The sequence below is a fragment of the Cyprinus carpio genome, chromosome A3 (assembly GCF_018340385.1).
Source record: "Cyprinus carpio isolate SPL01 chromosome A3, ASM1834038v1, whole genome shotgun sequence".
NCBI lineage: Eukaryota > Metazoa > Chordata > Actinopteri > Cypriniformes > Cyprinidae > Cyprinus > Cyprinus carpio.
Window position 1 is genome coordinate 31981165 of NC_056574.1, and position 18591 is coordinate 31999755.

Consider the following 18591-nt stretch of genomic DNA (forward strand, 5'->3'; position numbering starts at 1 on the left):
TTGCTACAACGTATTTTAATATTTTTATCCTCTGTAACATTTCAGCACTTACTTTAATTTATAACTCAGATTCTTGATAAGAAAAAGACCAGCTGAGATATTCATATGTAGCTATATGACAAATGTAAACCCCTACTGCTGTTCAGTACACTGCAGACTCCAAACAAGTGATGTGACAAATCTAAACCCATTATAGCCAAGACAGTATACTTTATTATCTAGTCTAGTCGGCTTCATTGATTTCTGAGTCCAGAAGCCTGTGCAGTGAGCTCTGAACCACAGGACTCAAAAAACTGTTGTGTGAACTCTGCAGACACTGCCACAGCTTTAGTGATTATAATGGGATGGGTGCATTCTGATATTATTGCACTGCTGCTTTGTGCATAATTTATACAAAATTTGAATACGTTTTGTTTTTCATGCTTCAAATAGCACGTCTGCTGTTATTTGCAACCAAGAAAGAGACATTTTCTTCCCTACTTGAGATTTTAAGACGCTCTGTACCCTCGCATGTTTATTGACGGTCATCGGCTGCTTTCATAGTAATGTCCAGCAGCACGGATAGATACTTTTATCATCCGACACTGATGGTTGTGCAGATTTCACAACGGCCTCCATAAGGATTTCTCATAATTATGGCTGGAATGACACATCAGCGGTTGGATTTTGTGAAAAATCAAAACCCAAGACATTATGACATTTACAGGTTCATTTCTGTATCAGATGTGCAGGTTACTATGTTAGCCTACAATGTACCCAGAACCTAAAAATACTCCTGTAGATCTATGAAATGATTAATATAGGGCAGACGCATCTAAAATGCAACAGTGATTCCTCATTAAATGGCTGTAACAAATGAAGTGTTTTTCTGAATGGAGACATGCTTTAATGAAGACGTGTCAGGAAGTGTAGGCAAACGCTGGGAGTGTGGGTTCTCACTTAAAAAGGGGCAAAAACAGATTAGTGAGGGAGAGGGGTGGGTGGATGGGGCGCACTTGTAGCCATGATGATTAGGTGTTGATGTAAGACCTCTCGCCCTCGTTCATTAGGATGATGGGGTAGTTGGTGTGTGTGTGGGTATCCCTCTGTTTGTCTGTGACTCATCTCTTCTATAAGCACTTTAGCTTATACAACAACTGTAAACAGTGTGCCGAATCATCCGGTTGCCTCGTTTTCTGTTCTTGTGTGTGTGTGTTTCATCAATGTAGGCTTCTCACAAGCACACTTTCATGCCAAACCATTATCATTCATTTAGTGGAGTTTGTACTCTCTCTCTCTCTCTCTCTCTCTCTCTCTCTGTCTCTACAGTTCAGACGGTTTCATCGGGAGGTTATTGCAGAGTTGGAGAGGAAGACAGAGATGGATGTGAAATACATGACAGTGAGCTGCCATATGTTCATCATTGATGGGGAAGCTACTTGAAATACTTGTGTAAAGAATAAATGCATTAAAGGGGGTAATGTGGTAACTATTTTGGTTACCAAAATACCTTTTTTTTTTTTTTTTTTGGTTTTGTTTTTTTACAACAAAGATTATGTGAAATGCCCTGCAGGGTCTTTGAGGAACACTTGTAGATAACAAATATGTGAATAGTTTCTTTTGTTCTGGCCTCATTTGCAAATATGAATCAGACTTCCCAGTGCTAGAGAGATAGAGGGAGTGTATTTGCATTTGATTGTTGCCTCTGCATTCTCAGCTATAAGGCTGTGTGTATGCATTACAATGTGACCTAAAAAATAAAAGTGATATTTAGCGCGATGTCACGCTACAGTGCTGCTAGTTGGTAACAGGAAAACTTGATTATTTTGAAGAAGACTACCGTCACGCCACTGAAATATTTAGTTTGTAGTGGCATTACTTTGTTCCCAATGCTGGTGTCCTTGTATGAATCTTTGCAGATGTTATATGCCTGTGGGAAATTATCTTCAGAGATGGGCAGTGAAAATCAGACTCATGTCACACTATTTGTTTCCTGTCTACATCTAACACAGAAGTCAAACAAACTAATTTCTGCACTGACACACCATCCATGTATGGACATGACTCCACGTCCCTGAGTGACACTGATCCAGTACTGTCTGTCCACAGGCCACGTTTAAGAGATATCAGACCGAACACAAGATGAAGCAGGACTCGCTGGAGAGATCACAGTCAGACCTGAAGAAATTTAGAAGGAAAAGTCAAGGAAAGAACGCTTCGAAGTATGAGAGTAAAGAGAACGAGGTACGTGGGTTTGTATATACCTACACATGTGCTCATGTTTTCATTTACACTTAAAAATAAATAATAATGATAAAATGTGTTTATTGAGTTTCCTTGCACTTCAGTGATGGTTATTTTAAAAAATAATAATAATAAATCTTAATAAATAGTGTTTGAAAAAACGTGTATTTATTTTATGGCTGGAACAAGGATGCCAAATGTACCTGTACTTCGGTACCGATACTAAAATGATTTAACAATAACAGTATTTATACTCTTTCAATTCAGGCCTCTTTTGAATGCTTGTATCCACATACATCATGAACATTATTCACACCTTGCAATAATGTGGTTGTGCATGAATGGTCAAATGCACTTCTTCCAGCACAATTAATCAGTGTTTTCAGTGTCTTGGTTTGCAGTAAATGCTGCTCCACACAAACTTCATCTCTGCATCTGCTCTGGGTTTGGCTTGCTTTAATGTGTAACTTGCAACAGCCGTCTTACCATATTTATAAAGAGAAGCACTTATCATCAGAAGAGAAGCTTTAAGGGCTTTAAAGTTCAATGGTTTAATGTTTGAAAATAAAGAAATCAACACAGCCGTTAATAGCAGTGTTATAATTTTCCAGTTGTAGTGTGAAACGAAATTATGTTGTTTTTCTTACATTCTCAATTTTACAGTGAAATAGTTATATTACTTTTGATTCAGTAACTTTTATATGTGTATTTAATAATAATAATTATTATTTATTTATCAAACCATATTGTTTAAAATAACAAAAATATTAGTTAATAATTCTCTTTGTAATCAGATGTGTATTGGCTGTGATATCAGTCATCATAAAATATTGGTATCAGCCCTTTCTGGAATGCAGTACTGACTGAATGCGGGAACTGTCCATTTTATAAATATATTTTAAGTTATAGCAGCTTGTTGGAAATTCACCCGGCTGCCACATGGTTGAATATCTGTCACTGGACGTTATCAGATGCAGGCTTGTGTTCATATGTGTTCATCGCACTTCACAAGATGAAGCAGGACTCGCTGGAGAGATCACAGTCAGACCTGAAGAAACTCAAAAAGAAAAGTCAAGGAAAGAATGCTTCGAAGTAGGAGAGTAATCCCTGTATAAATAAAGTCCACTAGCAAACAACTGTCGATGAAATCTGACCCTAATCTTCTGAAAACTAAAGGCACATTTATTCATCATAACCATGACTCTCTGCATAGACCCTTTTCATAAGGGTAGCCTGCAGAGATGAATTGCTTTTCTCTGTGTGTTTGCACCCTGATGGCTAATGTCTCACCTCAGCGTGGAATTTACTGACAGATTACTCTCTCTCTCTCTGTCTCTCTCACTCGCCGATGATGGATGGATGCACCAGTCACAGCGGTGTCTGCGATAAGAGACATACCTCTCCCCTTTGTTCCAGACAGCACATCATTGACATCCTGACATTTCACCGCTCCCGCGTTCCTCATAATCAGTCTCTGCTGATCTTGACAAGCTTTCGGTGTCATTTCTCACTAAATAAACTTCTCGTTTAAGCTAAGAAAGGTTGAACGGCAGGCTTGCAAGTTAGGAGGTGACTCTTTGATAGTACAGTTTTACTGGTTCGTTTTGTCTGTTTTTAATTGAAAGCTTTGAAAAGTTGAAAGAAGTTTATGCTTATTTTATGCATTACTGAAAGGTTTGAATTGTTCAAAAGTTTCGGGTTGTAAGGTTTTTTAATGTTTTTGAAAAGTTTCTTGTGCTGCATTTGTTTGCTTTAAAAATAAGGTAAAACGTTAATATTTTGAAATAATATTATTGCAATTTAAAAGAAAGTTTTGCTATTGTAAAATAGTTTAAAGTGTAGTTTAGTCCTGTGACGTAAAGCTGTATTTTCAGCATCATTACTCCAGTCTTCAGTGTCTCATGATCCTTCAGAAATCAGTCTAATATGCTGATTTGCTGTTCAAATTTTTTTTTTCTTCATATTTCATGAATTAAAAAAAAAATGTATAAAAAAAATAGAAATTCTTTTATATTTTAATATTTATAGTCTATACTGTCACTTTTGACCAATTTAATGCATCCTTGCTGAATAAAAGTATTAAATTCCTTCAAAAATAAATACAGTTTTACAGACCCCAGACTTTTGAACAGACTAGATTGCCCAATATTTTTATGCTGACTATGTGTTTTTATGCTTATTAGAGTATTGTGTTGTTCATGTAGCAACATGCTCATGTCAGACTGTATTTGAATCAGTTGTGAGGTGTGTTATTGCTGAAATCATTCACGGATGAGGTTGTGATGAAGACAGCGTGGCCGCTCACTAGGGTTTAGAACAGATCTACGATGCATCCCGTGTGTGTCTGTCTTTTTGAGGTTTGCCCGTTTGGGCAGGAATGGAGTGTTTCTCGTCTCTTCTCCTCCATGTGCAGCATGTCCTCTGTTTCTTTTACCTTTCTCCACAGAGAGAGGATGAAGGTGTCCATAGCAACAGACTTTATCACGGGTCTGTGATGATAAACAGGACAAATAGCACTCTTACGCCCCTGTCCGTCTCCCGTGGTTCCATCACAGCTCTCTGGGACGTGCTCGTCTGCACAGATAGGCTGGTGCTTTTAACTCTGTGTGTGTTCATCTGTAATGTTGCAGAAAATGCTATCTCTGCTGACCAGACTGTGCATCTGTGTGCCAGCCAGAGAGACTATGTATGCATGTAAGAGAAAGCACCTCATGTGTCCTCAATGTGTGCGTGTTTGGTTTTTAATCAGCCCACTTCACACACAGAAGTACATCTTTTCAAAATCAACTACTTTGTCTTTAGGAAATGCATTATAATTCAGCTGGTCACATCCATTAGACACCAATCAGACAGTTTCTTAGGGGGCTTCTCTAATTCGATTTAAAGCATTATATCAATAATTCGAAATGATATCAAGATTATTTGATTGTGAGGCAACTAGTCCACCATTTTGATTGTGTTGGTCTGTTTAAACACACTTGATTCAGACTGACTGGAATATGCTGGCACACAAAGGAGGAAGTGGATTATAATCAGTCATAAGGACCTTGGGCCTTTCCCTCCCACGAATGACAAGGGGTTGCCCCTGGGTGAGCGTCACCCTGCGCCTTCCTGCATCACCAGCTTTTATTGTTTTCCTTTGCCATTAATAGCAGCACCTGTGCTTGAAAAACAACAGAATACCAGGCTGGCCCTTCCTCTTCATTAACAATTGATACAGAGGTTTACTGCAGACAGGAAATGTCGTACCAGGTGTGGCGTGTAGATTACAGTCCCAGCTGTGACTTGGGACTGTGATGTTTACTGTTTTCTGTGTAGAATATTTGATCAGTTTTGACCTCGCGTCACCTGATGAAAGAATGCATGGGAGCTATACTGTATAAATAAATGATGATGCTTATTTATAATGTTACAAAAGATGAAATACACGTTTCCACAAAAATAGGAAGCAGCTGAACTGTTTTGACAATAATCAGAAATGTTTCTTGAGCATCAAATCAGCATATCAGAATGATCTCTGAAGGATCATGTGACACTGAAGACTGGAGTTATCCCAGAAATAAATTACTTATAAAATATATAAACCCATTGTGAGATGAATGCTATCTTATGTCACCTGTTTTTTTGCCGGCATGAGGTTGTGTCCATGTGAATACACCTGCATGCAACCACTTCCACGGGATGCATACTTAACTGTGCGGCGTAATGAAACTACAGAGTGAGGAACAGGCCAAAAGTCAAGTCACTATTCACTGAAAATCAGCAGTAGCTCTCAAATCTTGTGCTTCTGCACATTCAAACTTGTCGACTTCACAACTCAAATTTCAATCTTTAGACCTCTTCTTGTATTTCTCTTGACAATTCTACATTTACATCATAATTATACAAGCTGACAGCTGAGACTGTGCGGTGATCTTTAACCGTTATCATTCTTTGTATTTGGTGAACAGCTTGTTAACTGATCAACAAAAGGTCTGACTAGCTGGAGATATAAATGCAGCTCCTTTGACACATGCTTCTATCACAATCTGACAGGTCACTTTGTTCCTTTATAATGCTTTTATAAGTCCACACCAAAAAGTGTAATGTCGTCTTCACAAAGCCATGAACGCGCTGCTTATCGGACAGCTGATAAGAGTCTGCGACCTTCTTCTCTTTATGTTCTCTGCAGTGTCTTGAGACTCTCACCCACCGTCAGATGGACATGCAGAAGTTCATCGCTGACGGCTGCCGGGAGGCTCTGCTGGAGGAGAAGAGGCGCTTCTGCTTCCTGGTGGACAAGCACTGCATCTTCTCCTTCCAGATCGCTGCTTTCCATGACAAGGTTTGTTTCTTGAGTTAACACAGTTGAATGAACGCGGTCAAGGTTTTTATCGTGCACCAGCTGGAAAAATCACTCATAGCAAAAATGCACACTGCTTTCTGAACAATTAAACTCTTGGATCTAATACTTTCTTGTGTTCTTGAAGCTCGAGAACTTCTGACGGAGAACCTGACCAGCTGGCAGGACAAATGTAGTGACGCTACCGATGTCCCTGAGAGTGTGATGTCCATGATTGAAGGTCTACGCACTCCAGTGTCCAACACTCCACAGGCGTCGCCATCCCTCCAGCGCTACAACAGGGTGAGGAGGACACCAAATCCTACACTGTACAGTGCTTACACATGAGTACAGAGGGCCTGTCTTGTATGAACTCTTACCTGTATTTTTCTGTACTTGTACAGGCCAACTCCGATGCAATGATTTCTGCACCACCAGCACCACCTCAGACGAGTCCCCTGGCCAACATGTTCAATCAGGAGTCCTCCAGGAGAGAGGAGAAAGAGTCAGGTATTTCCTCAATTATTACATAGATTTATTGTCCACCTTGTAATCCAAAACAAGTTTTAAAAAGTTTCCTAAAACACATTCCTAATTTTATTGTGCATGACTCCACCTTTTACTTTTTAGGAAATGTCATTAAAGGGGTAGTTCACCCAAAAATGAAAATAAGCCCTTGATTTACTCACCCTAAAGGCATTTTAAGCAGATATGACATTCTTCTTTCAGACGAGTACAATTGGTGTTATATTAAATAATGTCCAGGCTAATCCATGCTTTATAATGGGAGTGGATGGTAGCCAAAAGTCCAAAAAATTGCATACATCCATTATAAAATAAGTCCACACAGCTCCAGGGGGTTAATAAAGGCCTTCTGAAGCAATGCGTTTGTTTAAGAAAAATATCTATATTTACAACTTTATAAATCTTAATCTCTAGCTTCTGCTGTCGTACATGTGTTCACGAGAGAGTGGCGTCCAGCAGATGACATAGGACGTAGGCAAACATGGTGAAGAACGTGGAAGCGCAGAGGAGAGAGCAAAACAAAACACTGTGCAATTTTTTTGACTTCAAATTTTGGGCTACCATCCACTCCCATTATAAAGCATGGATTAGCCTGGACATTATTTAATATAACTCTGATTGTATTCGTCTGAAAGAACAAAGTCACATACACCTAGGATGGCTTGAGGGTGATTAAATCATGGGCTAATATTAATTTTTGGCTGAACTATCCCTTTAAGACTGTTTAGGCAAGAAAAAAAAATTGTTCCAATAGTTAAATTGCTAGTCAGCCATTGTTGTATGCTGCAGTTGTAGTTGACGCAGGAATTACAGCCTTTTTAATGTAATTTAATTAATGTCATTTTAATACTAGTTAACATACAGATATCAGCAATTATAACTTTAATAGATAATATAGATATGTAGAATAAAAGATTAATCATATAAAATACAAAATAATATAGAATAATAGACGTTTTGGGGTCAGTGTTATTTTAGTGTTATTCATACATTAATATAGTATTTATTAATATTTTTAATTAGCTTTTATTTTTATTTTCAGTCTGCTTTTTTATGTGTATTTTGTCATTTTGTTATTATTTTTTTTTATTTTTTTTAATTAGCTTTATTTCAATTTATTAGCATCATTTTTTTTATTATTATATTTTTATTATTGTATTAAGCATTTTATTTTAAATGTTATTCGTTGCCAAGGCATCATTTCTAATTTTCTTTAAAAAATTAAATCTCAAATTCATATTTAATTTTCCGCTTTGTTTTAATTAACTTGATTATTTATTTAGTTTTAATATTAGATAACAATAACAGCACTGTTTTTTGATGCATTGATATGCTAAATGTTTTACAGTTCAGTCAGTTCCTGATTTTTATATATATATATATATATATATATACATACACACACACACACATACATACATACATATATGGTTCTTGTTGAATATCTTTTCACTTTGAAATGTCACATTAAAATTGTAAAAAAAATAAAAAATAAATAAAAAGCAGTGATTTAGAAATTGAGAGAACTATTGTATTATCTCAAATTTGCAACTTCTGTACTCATTTAGATCATTAAAAATTAAAACCTTGGGAGACGTGTTGTCTGTCTTTTCCCCTCCAGTCAGCAACAACGAGGATAACGGATTGTCTAGGTCTGTGTCGATGGCCACTGGCCTCAATCACATAGACAAAAGACCCAAAGTGCGCACCATTTTCCCACACAAGTCTGGAAACAACAGCACGCTGCTGAGCTTTGAAGAAGGAGACATTATCACTCTGCTGATTCCTGACGAAAGGGACGGCTGGCTGTACGGAGAGCTGCAGAAAAACAGACAGTGAGTGGAAGGCCGAAATGTGCTGATTTGTGTACAAACACTTAAAATTTACTGAAAGTTTTTGTAATATAAAAGTTATAATACTAATTTTACTTTGAATTACATAATTATATTTCTACTCCAATTCATATTTTGCAATATAAACATTTAAATGGTGCTTGTCACAAAAAAAAATTATGGATTTATTAAATTAAATATTGAAGAACAGTAAAAAAAAAAAAAAAAAATATATATATATATATAATATATATATATATAGATATATATATATATATATATATATATATATAAAAAAAATATTATATGGTGCATATTTAGCAAAATCTCCTCTCTAGAGTTTATTTTTCTAGCTGACTAATGAGTTCACGATCACCGTAACACTAGGTGACATATTGTTTACAAGCTATTGTCATCTTTGCGCATTTGAAACACTGATTGAGCGATTACTTGAGACCGGAGACGATTTTCGGTAAGTTTCTTTTAACACCTTCAGATGTTCATTCATGTTTATTTCATGCTGTACTGCTGTTAAAGCGGAGGAATTAACACATTAAACAGCCCCAAAACGGCATTTAAGATTTGAAGATTGTAATAAAATGGACAGAACTTGAAATCTGAGACTTTGTTTCAAATCAAAAGTAACAAATCACAAAGCTTATTGCAATTTATTGGATGGGAGGCGCGACAATCTTCCGTTCATTATCTGACAGGTTAGACTAATCGATTCTTGGGATTTATGAATCAATAGTGTTTTATAAAAATGAGAATAGATTAAAACCGAGAAATCAATATTTTTTTACCCAGCCCTAACAGTAATAATAATATGGCTTTACAACTAAAACTTGATAATTGCTGGAAGCCAAAATCATAATTAAAACACAATAGGATCTATGCCTTTTTAAGAACGATGTGCAGGTAAAGTTGTTTGGCTAGTGAACATCAGCCAGTCAGTCCATCTCAGATGTACCGAAGTGGCTCAGGAGGTGGAGAGATGTTATGTGTGCACAGCTGCTGGTGCCAGTCTGCAAACCAGCTGTGAAGAAAACCCCAGTTCATTGTGGTGTCAGTCAAAGCCACGCGAAGCCCTGTTTCCAGAGAGCAGAAGAGGCTGCAGCTTATCCGAGATACAGAACACAGCCTCTCTAAGGACCTGAGGACTTTCAGCAGGTGGAGGAGACGTAATCAGAATAACTCATTTATGGCTGAGAAAACGATCTGAACATGCCAGCATTCCTGCCAAAAACTGATGTTGTTGGTTTGAGAGAATGCTACCAGATGGCAAAACAGCATTCAGAGCCGTCAGTAGCTTTGCCACAGAAATCAAGTCAGAAGTTGAAGTTGGAATAGAGCTAATTAATAAACTTTCCGGATGAAGACAAGTAGTAAAATTACAATTCAAACTTAACTAATCGATTTTCCTTTGCCTTCCGATAAATCCCTCATTTGTATCTCCTCAGTACGACTGAATGCATTGGGTGCTGCTTTGAATATGTGACATGTGACCGATCCACAGCCAGTATGTCTTTTTTAATGGTATTTTTGGTTGAGGTTCACTTTTATATTGGCGGTCAATGCATTATTTTCGATTAACTGGGAAACTTTGCGTATTACTATTGTTGATTGATTCATATAATTATAAAGTGTATTATATATTATTCCAGTACATAATTATATATTATATAAAGTTTATCTTTAAAGGAATAATCAACCCAAAAATGAACATTTCGTCATTTTCTCACCCTTAAGCCACCTTTCCACAGTCTCCGACATTTGGATACGATTGTCGCATTTCTTCTGCTAGCGGCAGTCGCGCAGATCTTTCAAACTGATCTTGAAGCAACCGTTAGCCTCGGCATATTCACCATGGTAAAATGAACAATATAATGAATATATGAACATATCCACACAAAACAATTGCCCCCACCCCAAATAAAAACACAGTAGGCTTTATGCGGCTAAACAATGTTAATAATGACAAAATAATTATTTCTGCCATAATTATTCTAAACTGTAATTTTACAGAAATGGTGTTTACAGAAAACCAAAAATATTGGTAATTCTGACCTTGCATTCATAGTTTTGATTAAAATACATCACAGTTGTTTATGTGTGTTGGTGGTGTTCTGCTTTAAAAACAACATCAAACTTGTCTGAAACCTATAGGGAACGATACATGAAGTCAGACTTGTCACCTAGCAACCCATTAATATGTGCCAAATTACACGTAAGCATCAGTTGCTGCACGAGGCATTTTAAAAGACTACGACGACCTGCTCAGACAGACTGAGTGCTTCTATTTAAAGAAAACTTCAGCCTTATTGACCGTTGTTATTAATAATGCATTTAATACAATAAAAAGTCCATGCAAGATGTTATTTGTCTGTCCCCATTCCTTTCAGAGGTGGAGGTGGTTGTAGAAACTCCCATCAATATTAACATTCCCTTGGATCACAAGAACATAAAGTCCACACCAAGACAAACACTGCCATTGTGCTTGAAATAATGACGGGCCGTCCTATGTGCATTTACTGTTGTCCGTCACCCCTCACCGCTGCATGTTCAGATGACGGCCCTCTGCTTGGATTTCCTTTCTGAGAACGCAATGCAACTCTCCATGTTCAGATTGCTTTCAAAATGCTTCTCTCAGTGTTTTATGTCCCACAATCCCCAGACTGTGTTCAGTAAACACTGAGCAGACATTATAACAGACATTTATCCAAGTCCAGATAAAAGCATCCACTCTCTCTCTTTTTTTTTATCTAACTTGTGCTCTCTGTCTGTGTGTGTTTTTACAGGCGGGGCTGGTTTCCATCATCTTACTGTCGCGCATACACAGAGCCAGCGGTAAATAACAGGTAATCAGATACCACACACACACTAACACAGTTCTTTGTTGTCCTGATTAGCTCTGATACTGATCGCTGTGCCTCTGAAGAGAAGGAAACACAAGCCTCACAGCAGTCAAGCCCTATATTAAGACTATTACATCATTTATCTCAAAAACCACTTCCTCTGATATAATTTTTTTCTGTTTTGCATGGAGCAATAGAGACCAGGAAATAAGCAATGTTTCATTTAACATCGCCAGAAGGAATTGTTTTCAAACAGGTTTCCTGAACACACCCTAAGACTGCTATTGGTTGGACAAACAGTCCTGCCCCAAACGCACACCATTGGTCGAGTCAATACAATGTTGCTGTGCTGTTCTCAAACAAACAGCAATGTTTACACGGCATCACAGTGTTACCCTATTTAGGGAAATCATCATTGATAAAATGACACACTTCAGCTTTAATGGTTGATTGATTAAATGGTTTTTTGAGAGCTGCAGATTTGCACTCTCTGATTGTCATGAGGGCAGCAGAGAGTGAAACACTAGAAGTAGACTTTACCTAAGCTGACCCAGGCATGCTTTATAAGGCTTTTAATCCCTTGTGCACTTTCCCACTGATGTGTGAGGTCAGATCATGCACCTACCTCTGCTAATGTTTGCTTGAAGAACACAAGACTTTGCAAGACAATGCTTTCTGATGTCAAATGAAATCCTATCCTCTTGGACCCTAAGGGGATCCTGTAATGCCTGATCAAAAAGCCTTTTGTGTTGCAACAAATGTTAGTTAGGTGTCCATCCAAAGTTGTGAATTTTAACTTATGCACAAAATTGGAATATCGCATAAAACATTTGCGAAGAAGCACAGTTTCCATCCAACGAGTCAAAGATTTGTAAATTACTTGCGCCTCATGAAACACAATAAATGTGGTCATTGCTTTCGGAGGTGGATGCTGCTGTTTGACAGTTCTGGAAGGCAATTATACAGCAATACTTTTATGAAAAACTTTGCTCAGGCATTTCAGAAGGACCATAACAAAATTTCAGATGTTGTGCAACAAAGACCATCACTCATTTCTGATGCAATACTGATGCAAAATGTGCAAAAACATGGTGATGCAGCACAAAATACAGTTTGCTGATTATGTATGCTAACATGGTTTGTTATCTCATTGATTAACTTGTTACCGTGTGTAGTTTCCAGGCCTGGACAAGTCATGGAAATAAATGCAATGGAAAAGTCATCAAAACATATTAGAAGGATTTCTGAAGGATCATGTGGCACTGAAGACTGGAGTAATGATGCTGAAAATTCAGCTTTGCATCACAGGAATAAATTACATTTATAAATATATTCAAACAGAAAACAGTTGTTTTAAATTAAAAAAAAAAAAAAAAAAAAAAAAAAAAAACGCAAAATTGCTGTTTTTTTATTTTTAATCTTATAAATGCAGTCTTGGTAAGCATAAGAGACTTCTATCAAAAATATGTTTTGATCAGTAGCTGCTTTTATATTTGAGGAAGGGTGTCCTTTAGAACGCGATCATAATTCTTTGGGATAGTTTGCGTTAAATAGTTTGATTTAAACCATATCCTGGGAATCACTGGTTTATGGGGTTAAGGAGATTTCCTTTGATTAGTTTGTTAGTAAGAATGTTAAAATGCATTGTAAATAAAAGTTTCTTCTAATAAAAAGGATGGGATCAGTGTTTTGATGGTGACATGACTGTATTTTGTAGTATTGCTGGAAATCCTCCGATGCGCAGTAAGAGCGTGGCAAACCTCATGCAGAACGACCCAGAGGATGACATGATGGTTTTACCTCCAGCGGACTACAACGATTTGCCCGTCAGGAGAAACTCCACCAAGAGTCTGATGCAGACATACACCCCCACATACGAAACCCAGGTCAGTCTTCTTCATAATCCTCCACATCTACCACTATAAACAACCTGAGTGCTGCTTTCACTGTCCTCCCATCACACTGAGCTCGTAGAGTCTGTTGAGATTATGGCTGATCTGTCTTTGACTTATGATTGTCACCTCATAGGCAATAAAATAGGCCCAGAAATCCCATTTACATATATTGAACTGCATCATAGAGGTGTGAATAGCCTTTCAGGACACTGTAGCACACGCTTAGCAACACCTTGACATCGCAGTGGTAAGTTTTATATTGACACGCATCACTGTCAGGAAAAGTAAAAGTCTATTTCAGCCCTAAATGCTGTTAGGCTGTATTTATTGAATTCCGCTTAGTTTAGAGCAATAGAAGCTGATGTGTGTCAGTGTCAGAGTGTCTAGGCTGTGTCATGACGTGTATACAGTTGCAGTCCTCATGTCTGAGTGGATCAGAGGATCAGGATCACTTTAAAGAGGATTGCCGGTGGAACAATGCTAAATCCAAACTGCTCTCTCAGAAGAGTTTCACCTCAGTGACAGCAAAGAATAAACAAAAAGCTACCCTTTCAAGCCCACCACACCTCACTGTTTATTTAAGCGTGAACAAGTACTCACTTACAAGACTTGGTTACACATCTTATTATAAATTGTAATAGGAATGGGAGATAAAACAGTAGGAGTAATGAAATTTACATATTTTGCTTGAAATTCATCACCCAAATGTATATACAGTATTACATAAGAATGTAGTAACATCTACATGGTTATGTTATATATACATCACTAATTAAAGTAATAAGTAAATTAATAAATGAAAGAGACTTTGATCTTTTTTTCTAGCTTAATAGCTGCAAACCCAAAAATAAGATTATTCACAAAATCAATGATACATCTGACATATGAGCAAAACCAGCTTCACATTATGAAACACTTGATGTGTTGATGCTTAAAAACTCAAGACTCAGAAACAGCATGATATATACACACCTGCAGACCTGTGATGTGTGACCGCATATCAGTTGAGCTCAGTATTAAAGGTGCTGCATATAATTTTTTTGACTGTACTATGAAAATACAGATATTTAGGAAAACACACGTTAAGTTCACATACTTGTTTCTCCAAAAAACAAAGCTGCATCCAGTTATTCTGTTTTGAAATGTGTGTTCTGTGTCGGAATGTCTGTTTTTGTTTTGATCTGTGTGATTCCACTCACTGCCAATTTACCCAATAGTACTTCAACACCCTGGTTGCATCAATCTGACAACCCGCGTGAGATTCATTTATATGCTTACGCAAAATTTTCGGATCTGATTTGAGTTTTAGGTGCGCCAGAATACTTGTAGCTTGACCATATGCAACTACTATGGATGTGTAACGATTCATTCAAGTCACGATTCGATTCACGATTTTGATTTCACAATTTTTTTTAACAAAATGAGATTTAAGACAAATTATAAATTAAATGTGTCTTTTTATTATTGCTTTGACAAAATGCTGCACGTTTCTTTGTGAAATTAAAATATATATGATATAATAATATACTTATACAGCACTTGCATATTATTGCTCTTTTGTTGGTTTTGATTGCTTCTGTTGTCCTCATTTGTACGTCGCTTTGGATAAAAGCGTCTGCTAAATAACAAAATTTAAATATAATGTTAATGTAAATAAAACTAAATTGAAATTTTAAAACAAGCCCCAAATCAAATAAGTAACACAATTGAAATTTAAAATTATAGGTAGGCAAACACTGCGTTTTAATCATGATCCAAACAAAAATACTGCATACATGTAACATGAGAAGTTTTTAATTTAAATTAAATTGTATAATTTCAGAATTTGAAGCAAAAACAGAATGTTTTGACTTCAGTTTTGTGAAACTATACATAAAATATCTGCATGAAACCGAAACAGCAGACGGGCTGAACAAGATGCAGATTCACTCTCTGCCAGCAGGTGGCGCTTAAAGTGTTTCCTTAGTTGCCGCTGTAAACAAAGCAGATGTGCACTTATGGCAAGATGATAAGAGAAAATACCATTTAAACTTTTCTAAAGACAGTAAGTTCCCCTCAGACATACATTCATATAAACTCCTACCCCTAAATGAATCGCTATTTGTTTAGCATCTCAACCGATTTGAATCATCACATATTTGAATCGATTTTCAACCGGCTTGAGGTTAATCGTTACATCCCTAGCAACTACCTGACAAGATGTGATATATTTTAATCAAAATACTGCGATTAGTAAAGAACAATGTTAAAAGAACCAGTGTTTTTCCACAAAAACCTTATTCTATATTATTCTAAAAATTATTTATAATTGTTAATTAATTGCGTTGATTAGCCATAGAAAATCAGCTATGTTGGCAGTCCGTTGTTTTTGTGTGGATATATTCATAAATTCATTATTCATTCATTTTACTATGGCCAATGAGCAGAGACTAACGACCCATTTGAAAGTTCTTTGAGTGACAGCCACTGCGGGCGAAATGCGACAATCAGACGTCAGTGTCTGAGATGTTAGAAAGGAGGCTTTAGATTGAATGGTATGTCTAACATGACTATATTTCCAAAAACATCACAGCCCGTTTTATTTGCATGCATGCAAACACATGTGGCAGAATTGTGGGCAGTGACACATGCATACCAATGCATGTAAATGACAGGATTTTGCTTATTCCCAGAAGATCATGCACGTTTGGGCCGGCAGCGATTTCACAGAGCAGCACGTTATACAAGTCAGGCAATGCAACACCAGAACTGCACAACGTCACGGTCCATGTCTATTGTATTATACTCATGCTAATTTTAGTGTTAGGGCTAATCTGATGAGACACATGATCTCATTCCAGGTGCTCCTTTTAAGTTAATGAGGTCTAATGCCTCTGAAAGAGCCACCTGCATATATAGCGTTATTTGTTTGGAGGGAGCCCTGATTTGTGATATTTGTGGGCTGCGGGTGTCAATGGCCAGGCTGTGAAACTGGACACTCCTCTCTCTGGACGCGGTGAAATATTAATCGCTCACCAAATCCTCCGCCAAGCCCCTGCCTCCCGTCACACATGCACATCCGGGCCACGGCTCGACCTTTCCGATGGAATTCCACACGACATCAACCTGAAACCTCCTCTAAAGCGCTTGCAAATCCACCCATTCCTGCTCACCTCCTGATATTGTGCGCACAATAGAAGTACAGGAGCCAGATCCGTAGGTGTGAAGCCCTGTTGTTCGGCACCTGGCCTCCCTGCTGAAGGTTGGCTCATCGCTGTGGCGAACGAGGGACTCGTGCCATGCAATTACTCAAGCGAAGCTCGTCTCTCCACCCTTGAAAGCCGGGGTAACTGTGGACACTCTTGTAAAAGCTCCATGTATTAGAAGATGTCAAGCAGGAAAGGAGTTTGTCCTGTTCAAGAGAAACAGAGGCTGTGTTTTTCCAGAAACAATGTTTTTTTTATTGTTCAGGGCAGGGTCTTGAGTGCTCACTGGTGAAGACAATGTGTGAAAAACACTGACATCAGAAAACATCTGAACACACTGACTCTTGCTCTGTTATACATGATGGGTATCATTAACATTAAGTTTAAGAAAATTGGCTTTCAGGATGAATTGGTAAGACTTATGGCCATGTTGATGTCACGGACAAGATCTTGCTGGTGTCTGGAGTGAATATGCACAGCTGGACGACAGCAGTGGAACATTATGATGCCAGGTGCTCACTAACTGAATCAAGAGCCATTCCTTTCCTGTATACATTTACTGCAGTACACAGCTTCCCTCTAGTGGAGAGACCGACTCAGTGCTCATATTACGATTTTGAGTTTCTGATTAATCATGCAGCCCTGGACTGAAGTCAGCATATCATGAAGACTTGTGGATGGGACACGAGTCAGTAAACAACCACCCAGAAACACAGCAGTGTTTTTAACATCTGCTTTTAAATTTGCATCGTGTTATTTTGAGTATTGTTTTGCTTATTAATATGACCTCTTATGCATGTGTTTTGCATATGCATATGACAGTGGCTGAGATATGATTTTGCATGCAAAGACTCCCGGTTTGTTGCAGACACTTCCATTTTTCTGCACTCAAACCTGATGGCCATAATCAGATCATGTCTGCTTTTATACCAGTCACAACAGTCACACGTCTTTAACGTGAGGTTAACTCAACTCGCATTTCCAGCAGGACTAGATTCCAGACCTTCCAGAGTCTTCATGTTAGACATCAAACCTGTGTGACTGCTGGATGTAGGAATGTGCATAGAAAACGAGAAGCAATGAATCGTGATTACTTGTTGATTTGAACATGCATTGCACTTGCTGAATTAAACATGCAACATATTGACATCAAGTCATTTACTATTTGAAACTGTTGCACTCTTTTCTACTTGTTTTATAGTATAATATACAATATGCAGTAAACTGTGCAGTACTGGTAGTATGTCTGTTTCTCAGCTCTTTAATGTTTTATTTTGGGCACTGAGCAACTGAACAGTGCTGTGGTATCTGCTGTCTGCTCTGTAGATTTGTGACGTGTTCTGCTCTTTGTTTCCTGTAGGTGCCTCAGTCAAACGGACTCCCAAAGCATCCTATCTTTGGGTGAGTATTAATGGGTCATTTCATAAGGTGTGTTTGACTTAAAGCAGCGCTGTGCAGACCAGATCGGTGTTTTTGACACAATACTTTTGTCACACACCAAACGGTCTTCACAACACCACTTTAAGTCGAATGGTGATGAAAATGATGCAGGGAGCAGCTCACTGCATAACTTAGCCTATAGAATGCAGTTATATGCACCTAAAATTCCCTCTAAAATCTATTGACAGCCCTATTTTTAACAAATAAAACCACTCAGAACACCTTAGCAACATACTGCATTATTATACCAAGTTTTGCACAGGCAAGCACCGTTCACAGTTCCTGAAAAACATCTAGATGTTACAATTTTTTATT

The 18591-nt window shown here is 37.7% G+C and overlaps 1 protein-coding gene across 1 annotated transcript in view; it reads left to right on the plus strand.

The window, feature by feature from the left end:
* Positions 1 to 18591, plus strand: part of LOC109096496 (brain-specific angiogenesis inhibitor 1-associated protein 2-like protein 1) — a 46163-nt gene that overhangs the window by 26559 nt on the left and 1013 nt on the right. The window contains exons 5-13 of the mRNA XM_042730394.1: positions 1309 to 1380; positions 2089 to 2223; positions 6395 to 6548; positions 6693 to 6847; positions 6949 to 7054; positions 8691 to 8904; positions 11700 to 11759; positions 13474 to 13642; positions 18197 to 18237. Coding sequence (XP_042586328.1) covers positions 1309 to 1380; positions 2089 to 2223; positions 6395 to 6548; positions 6693 to 6847; positions 6949 to 7054; positions 8691 to 8904; positions 11700 to 11759; positions 13474 to 13642; positions 18197 to 18237 — 1106 coding nt within the window. The remainder of the gene's footprint in view (positions 1 to 1308; positions 1381 to 2088; positions 2224 to 6394; positions 6549 to 6692; positions 6848 to 6948; positions 7055 to 8690; positions 8905 to 11699; positions 11760 to 13473; positions 13643 to 18196; positions 18238 to 18591) is intronic.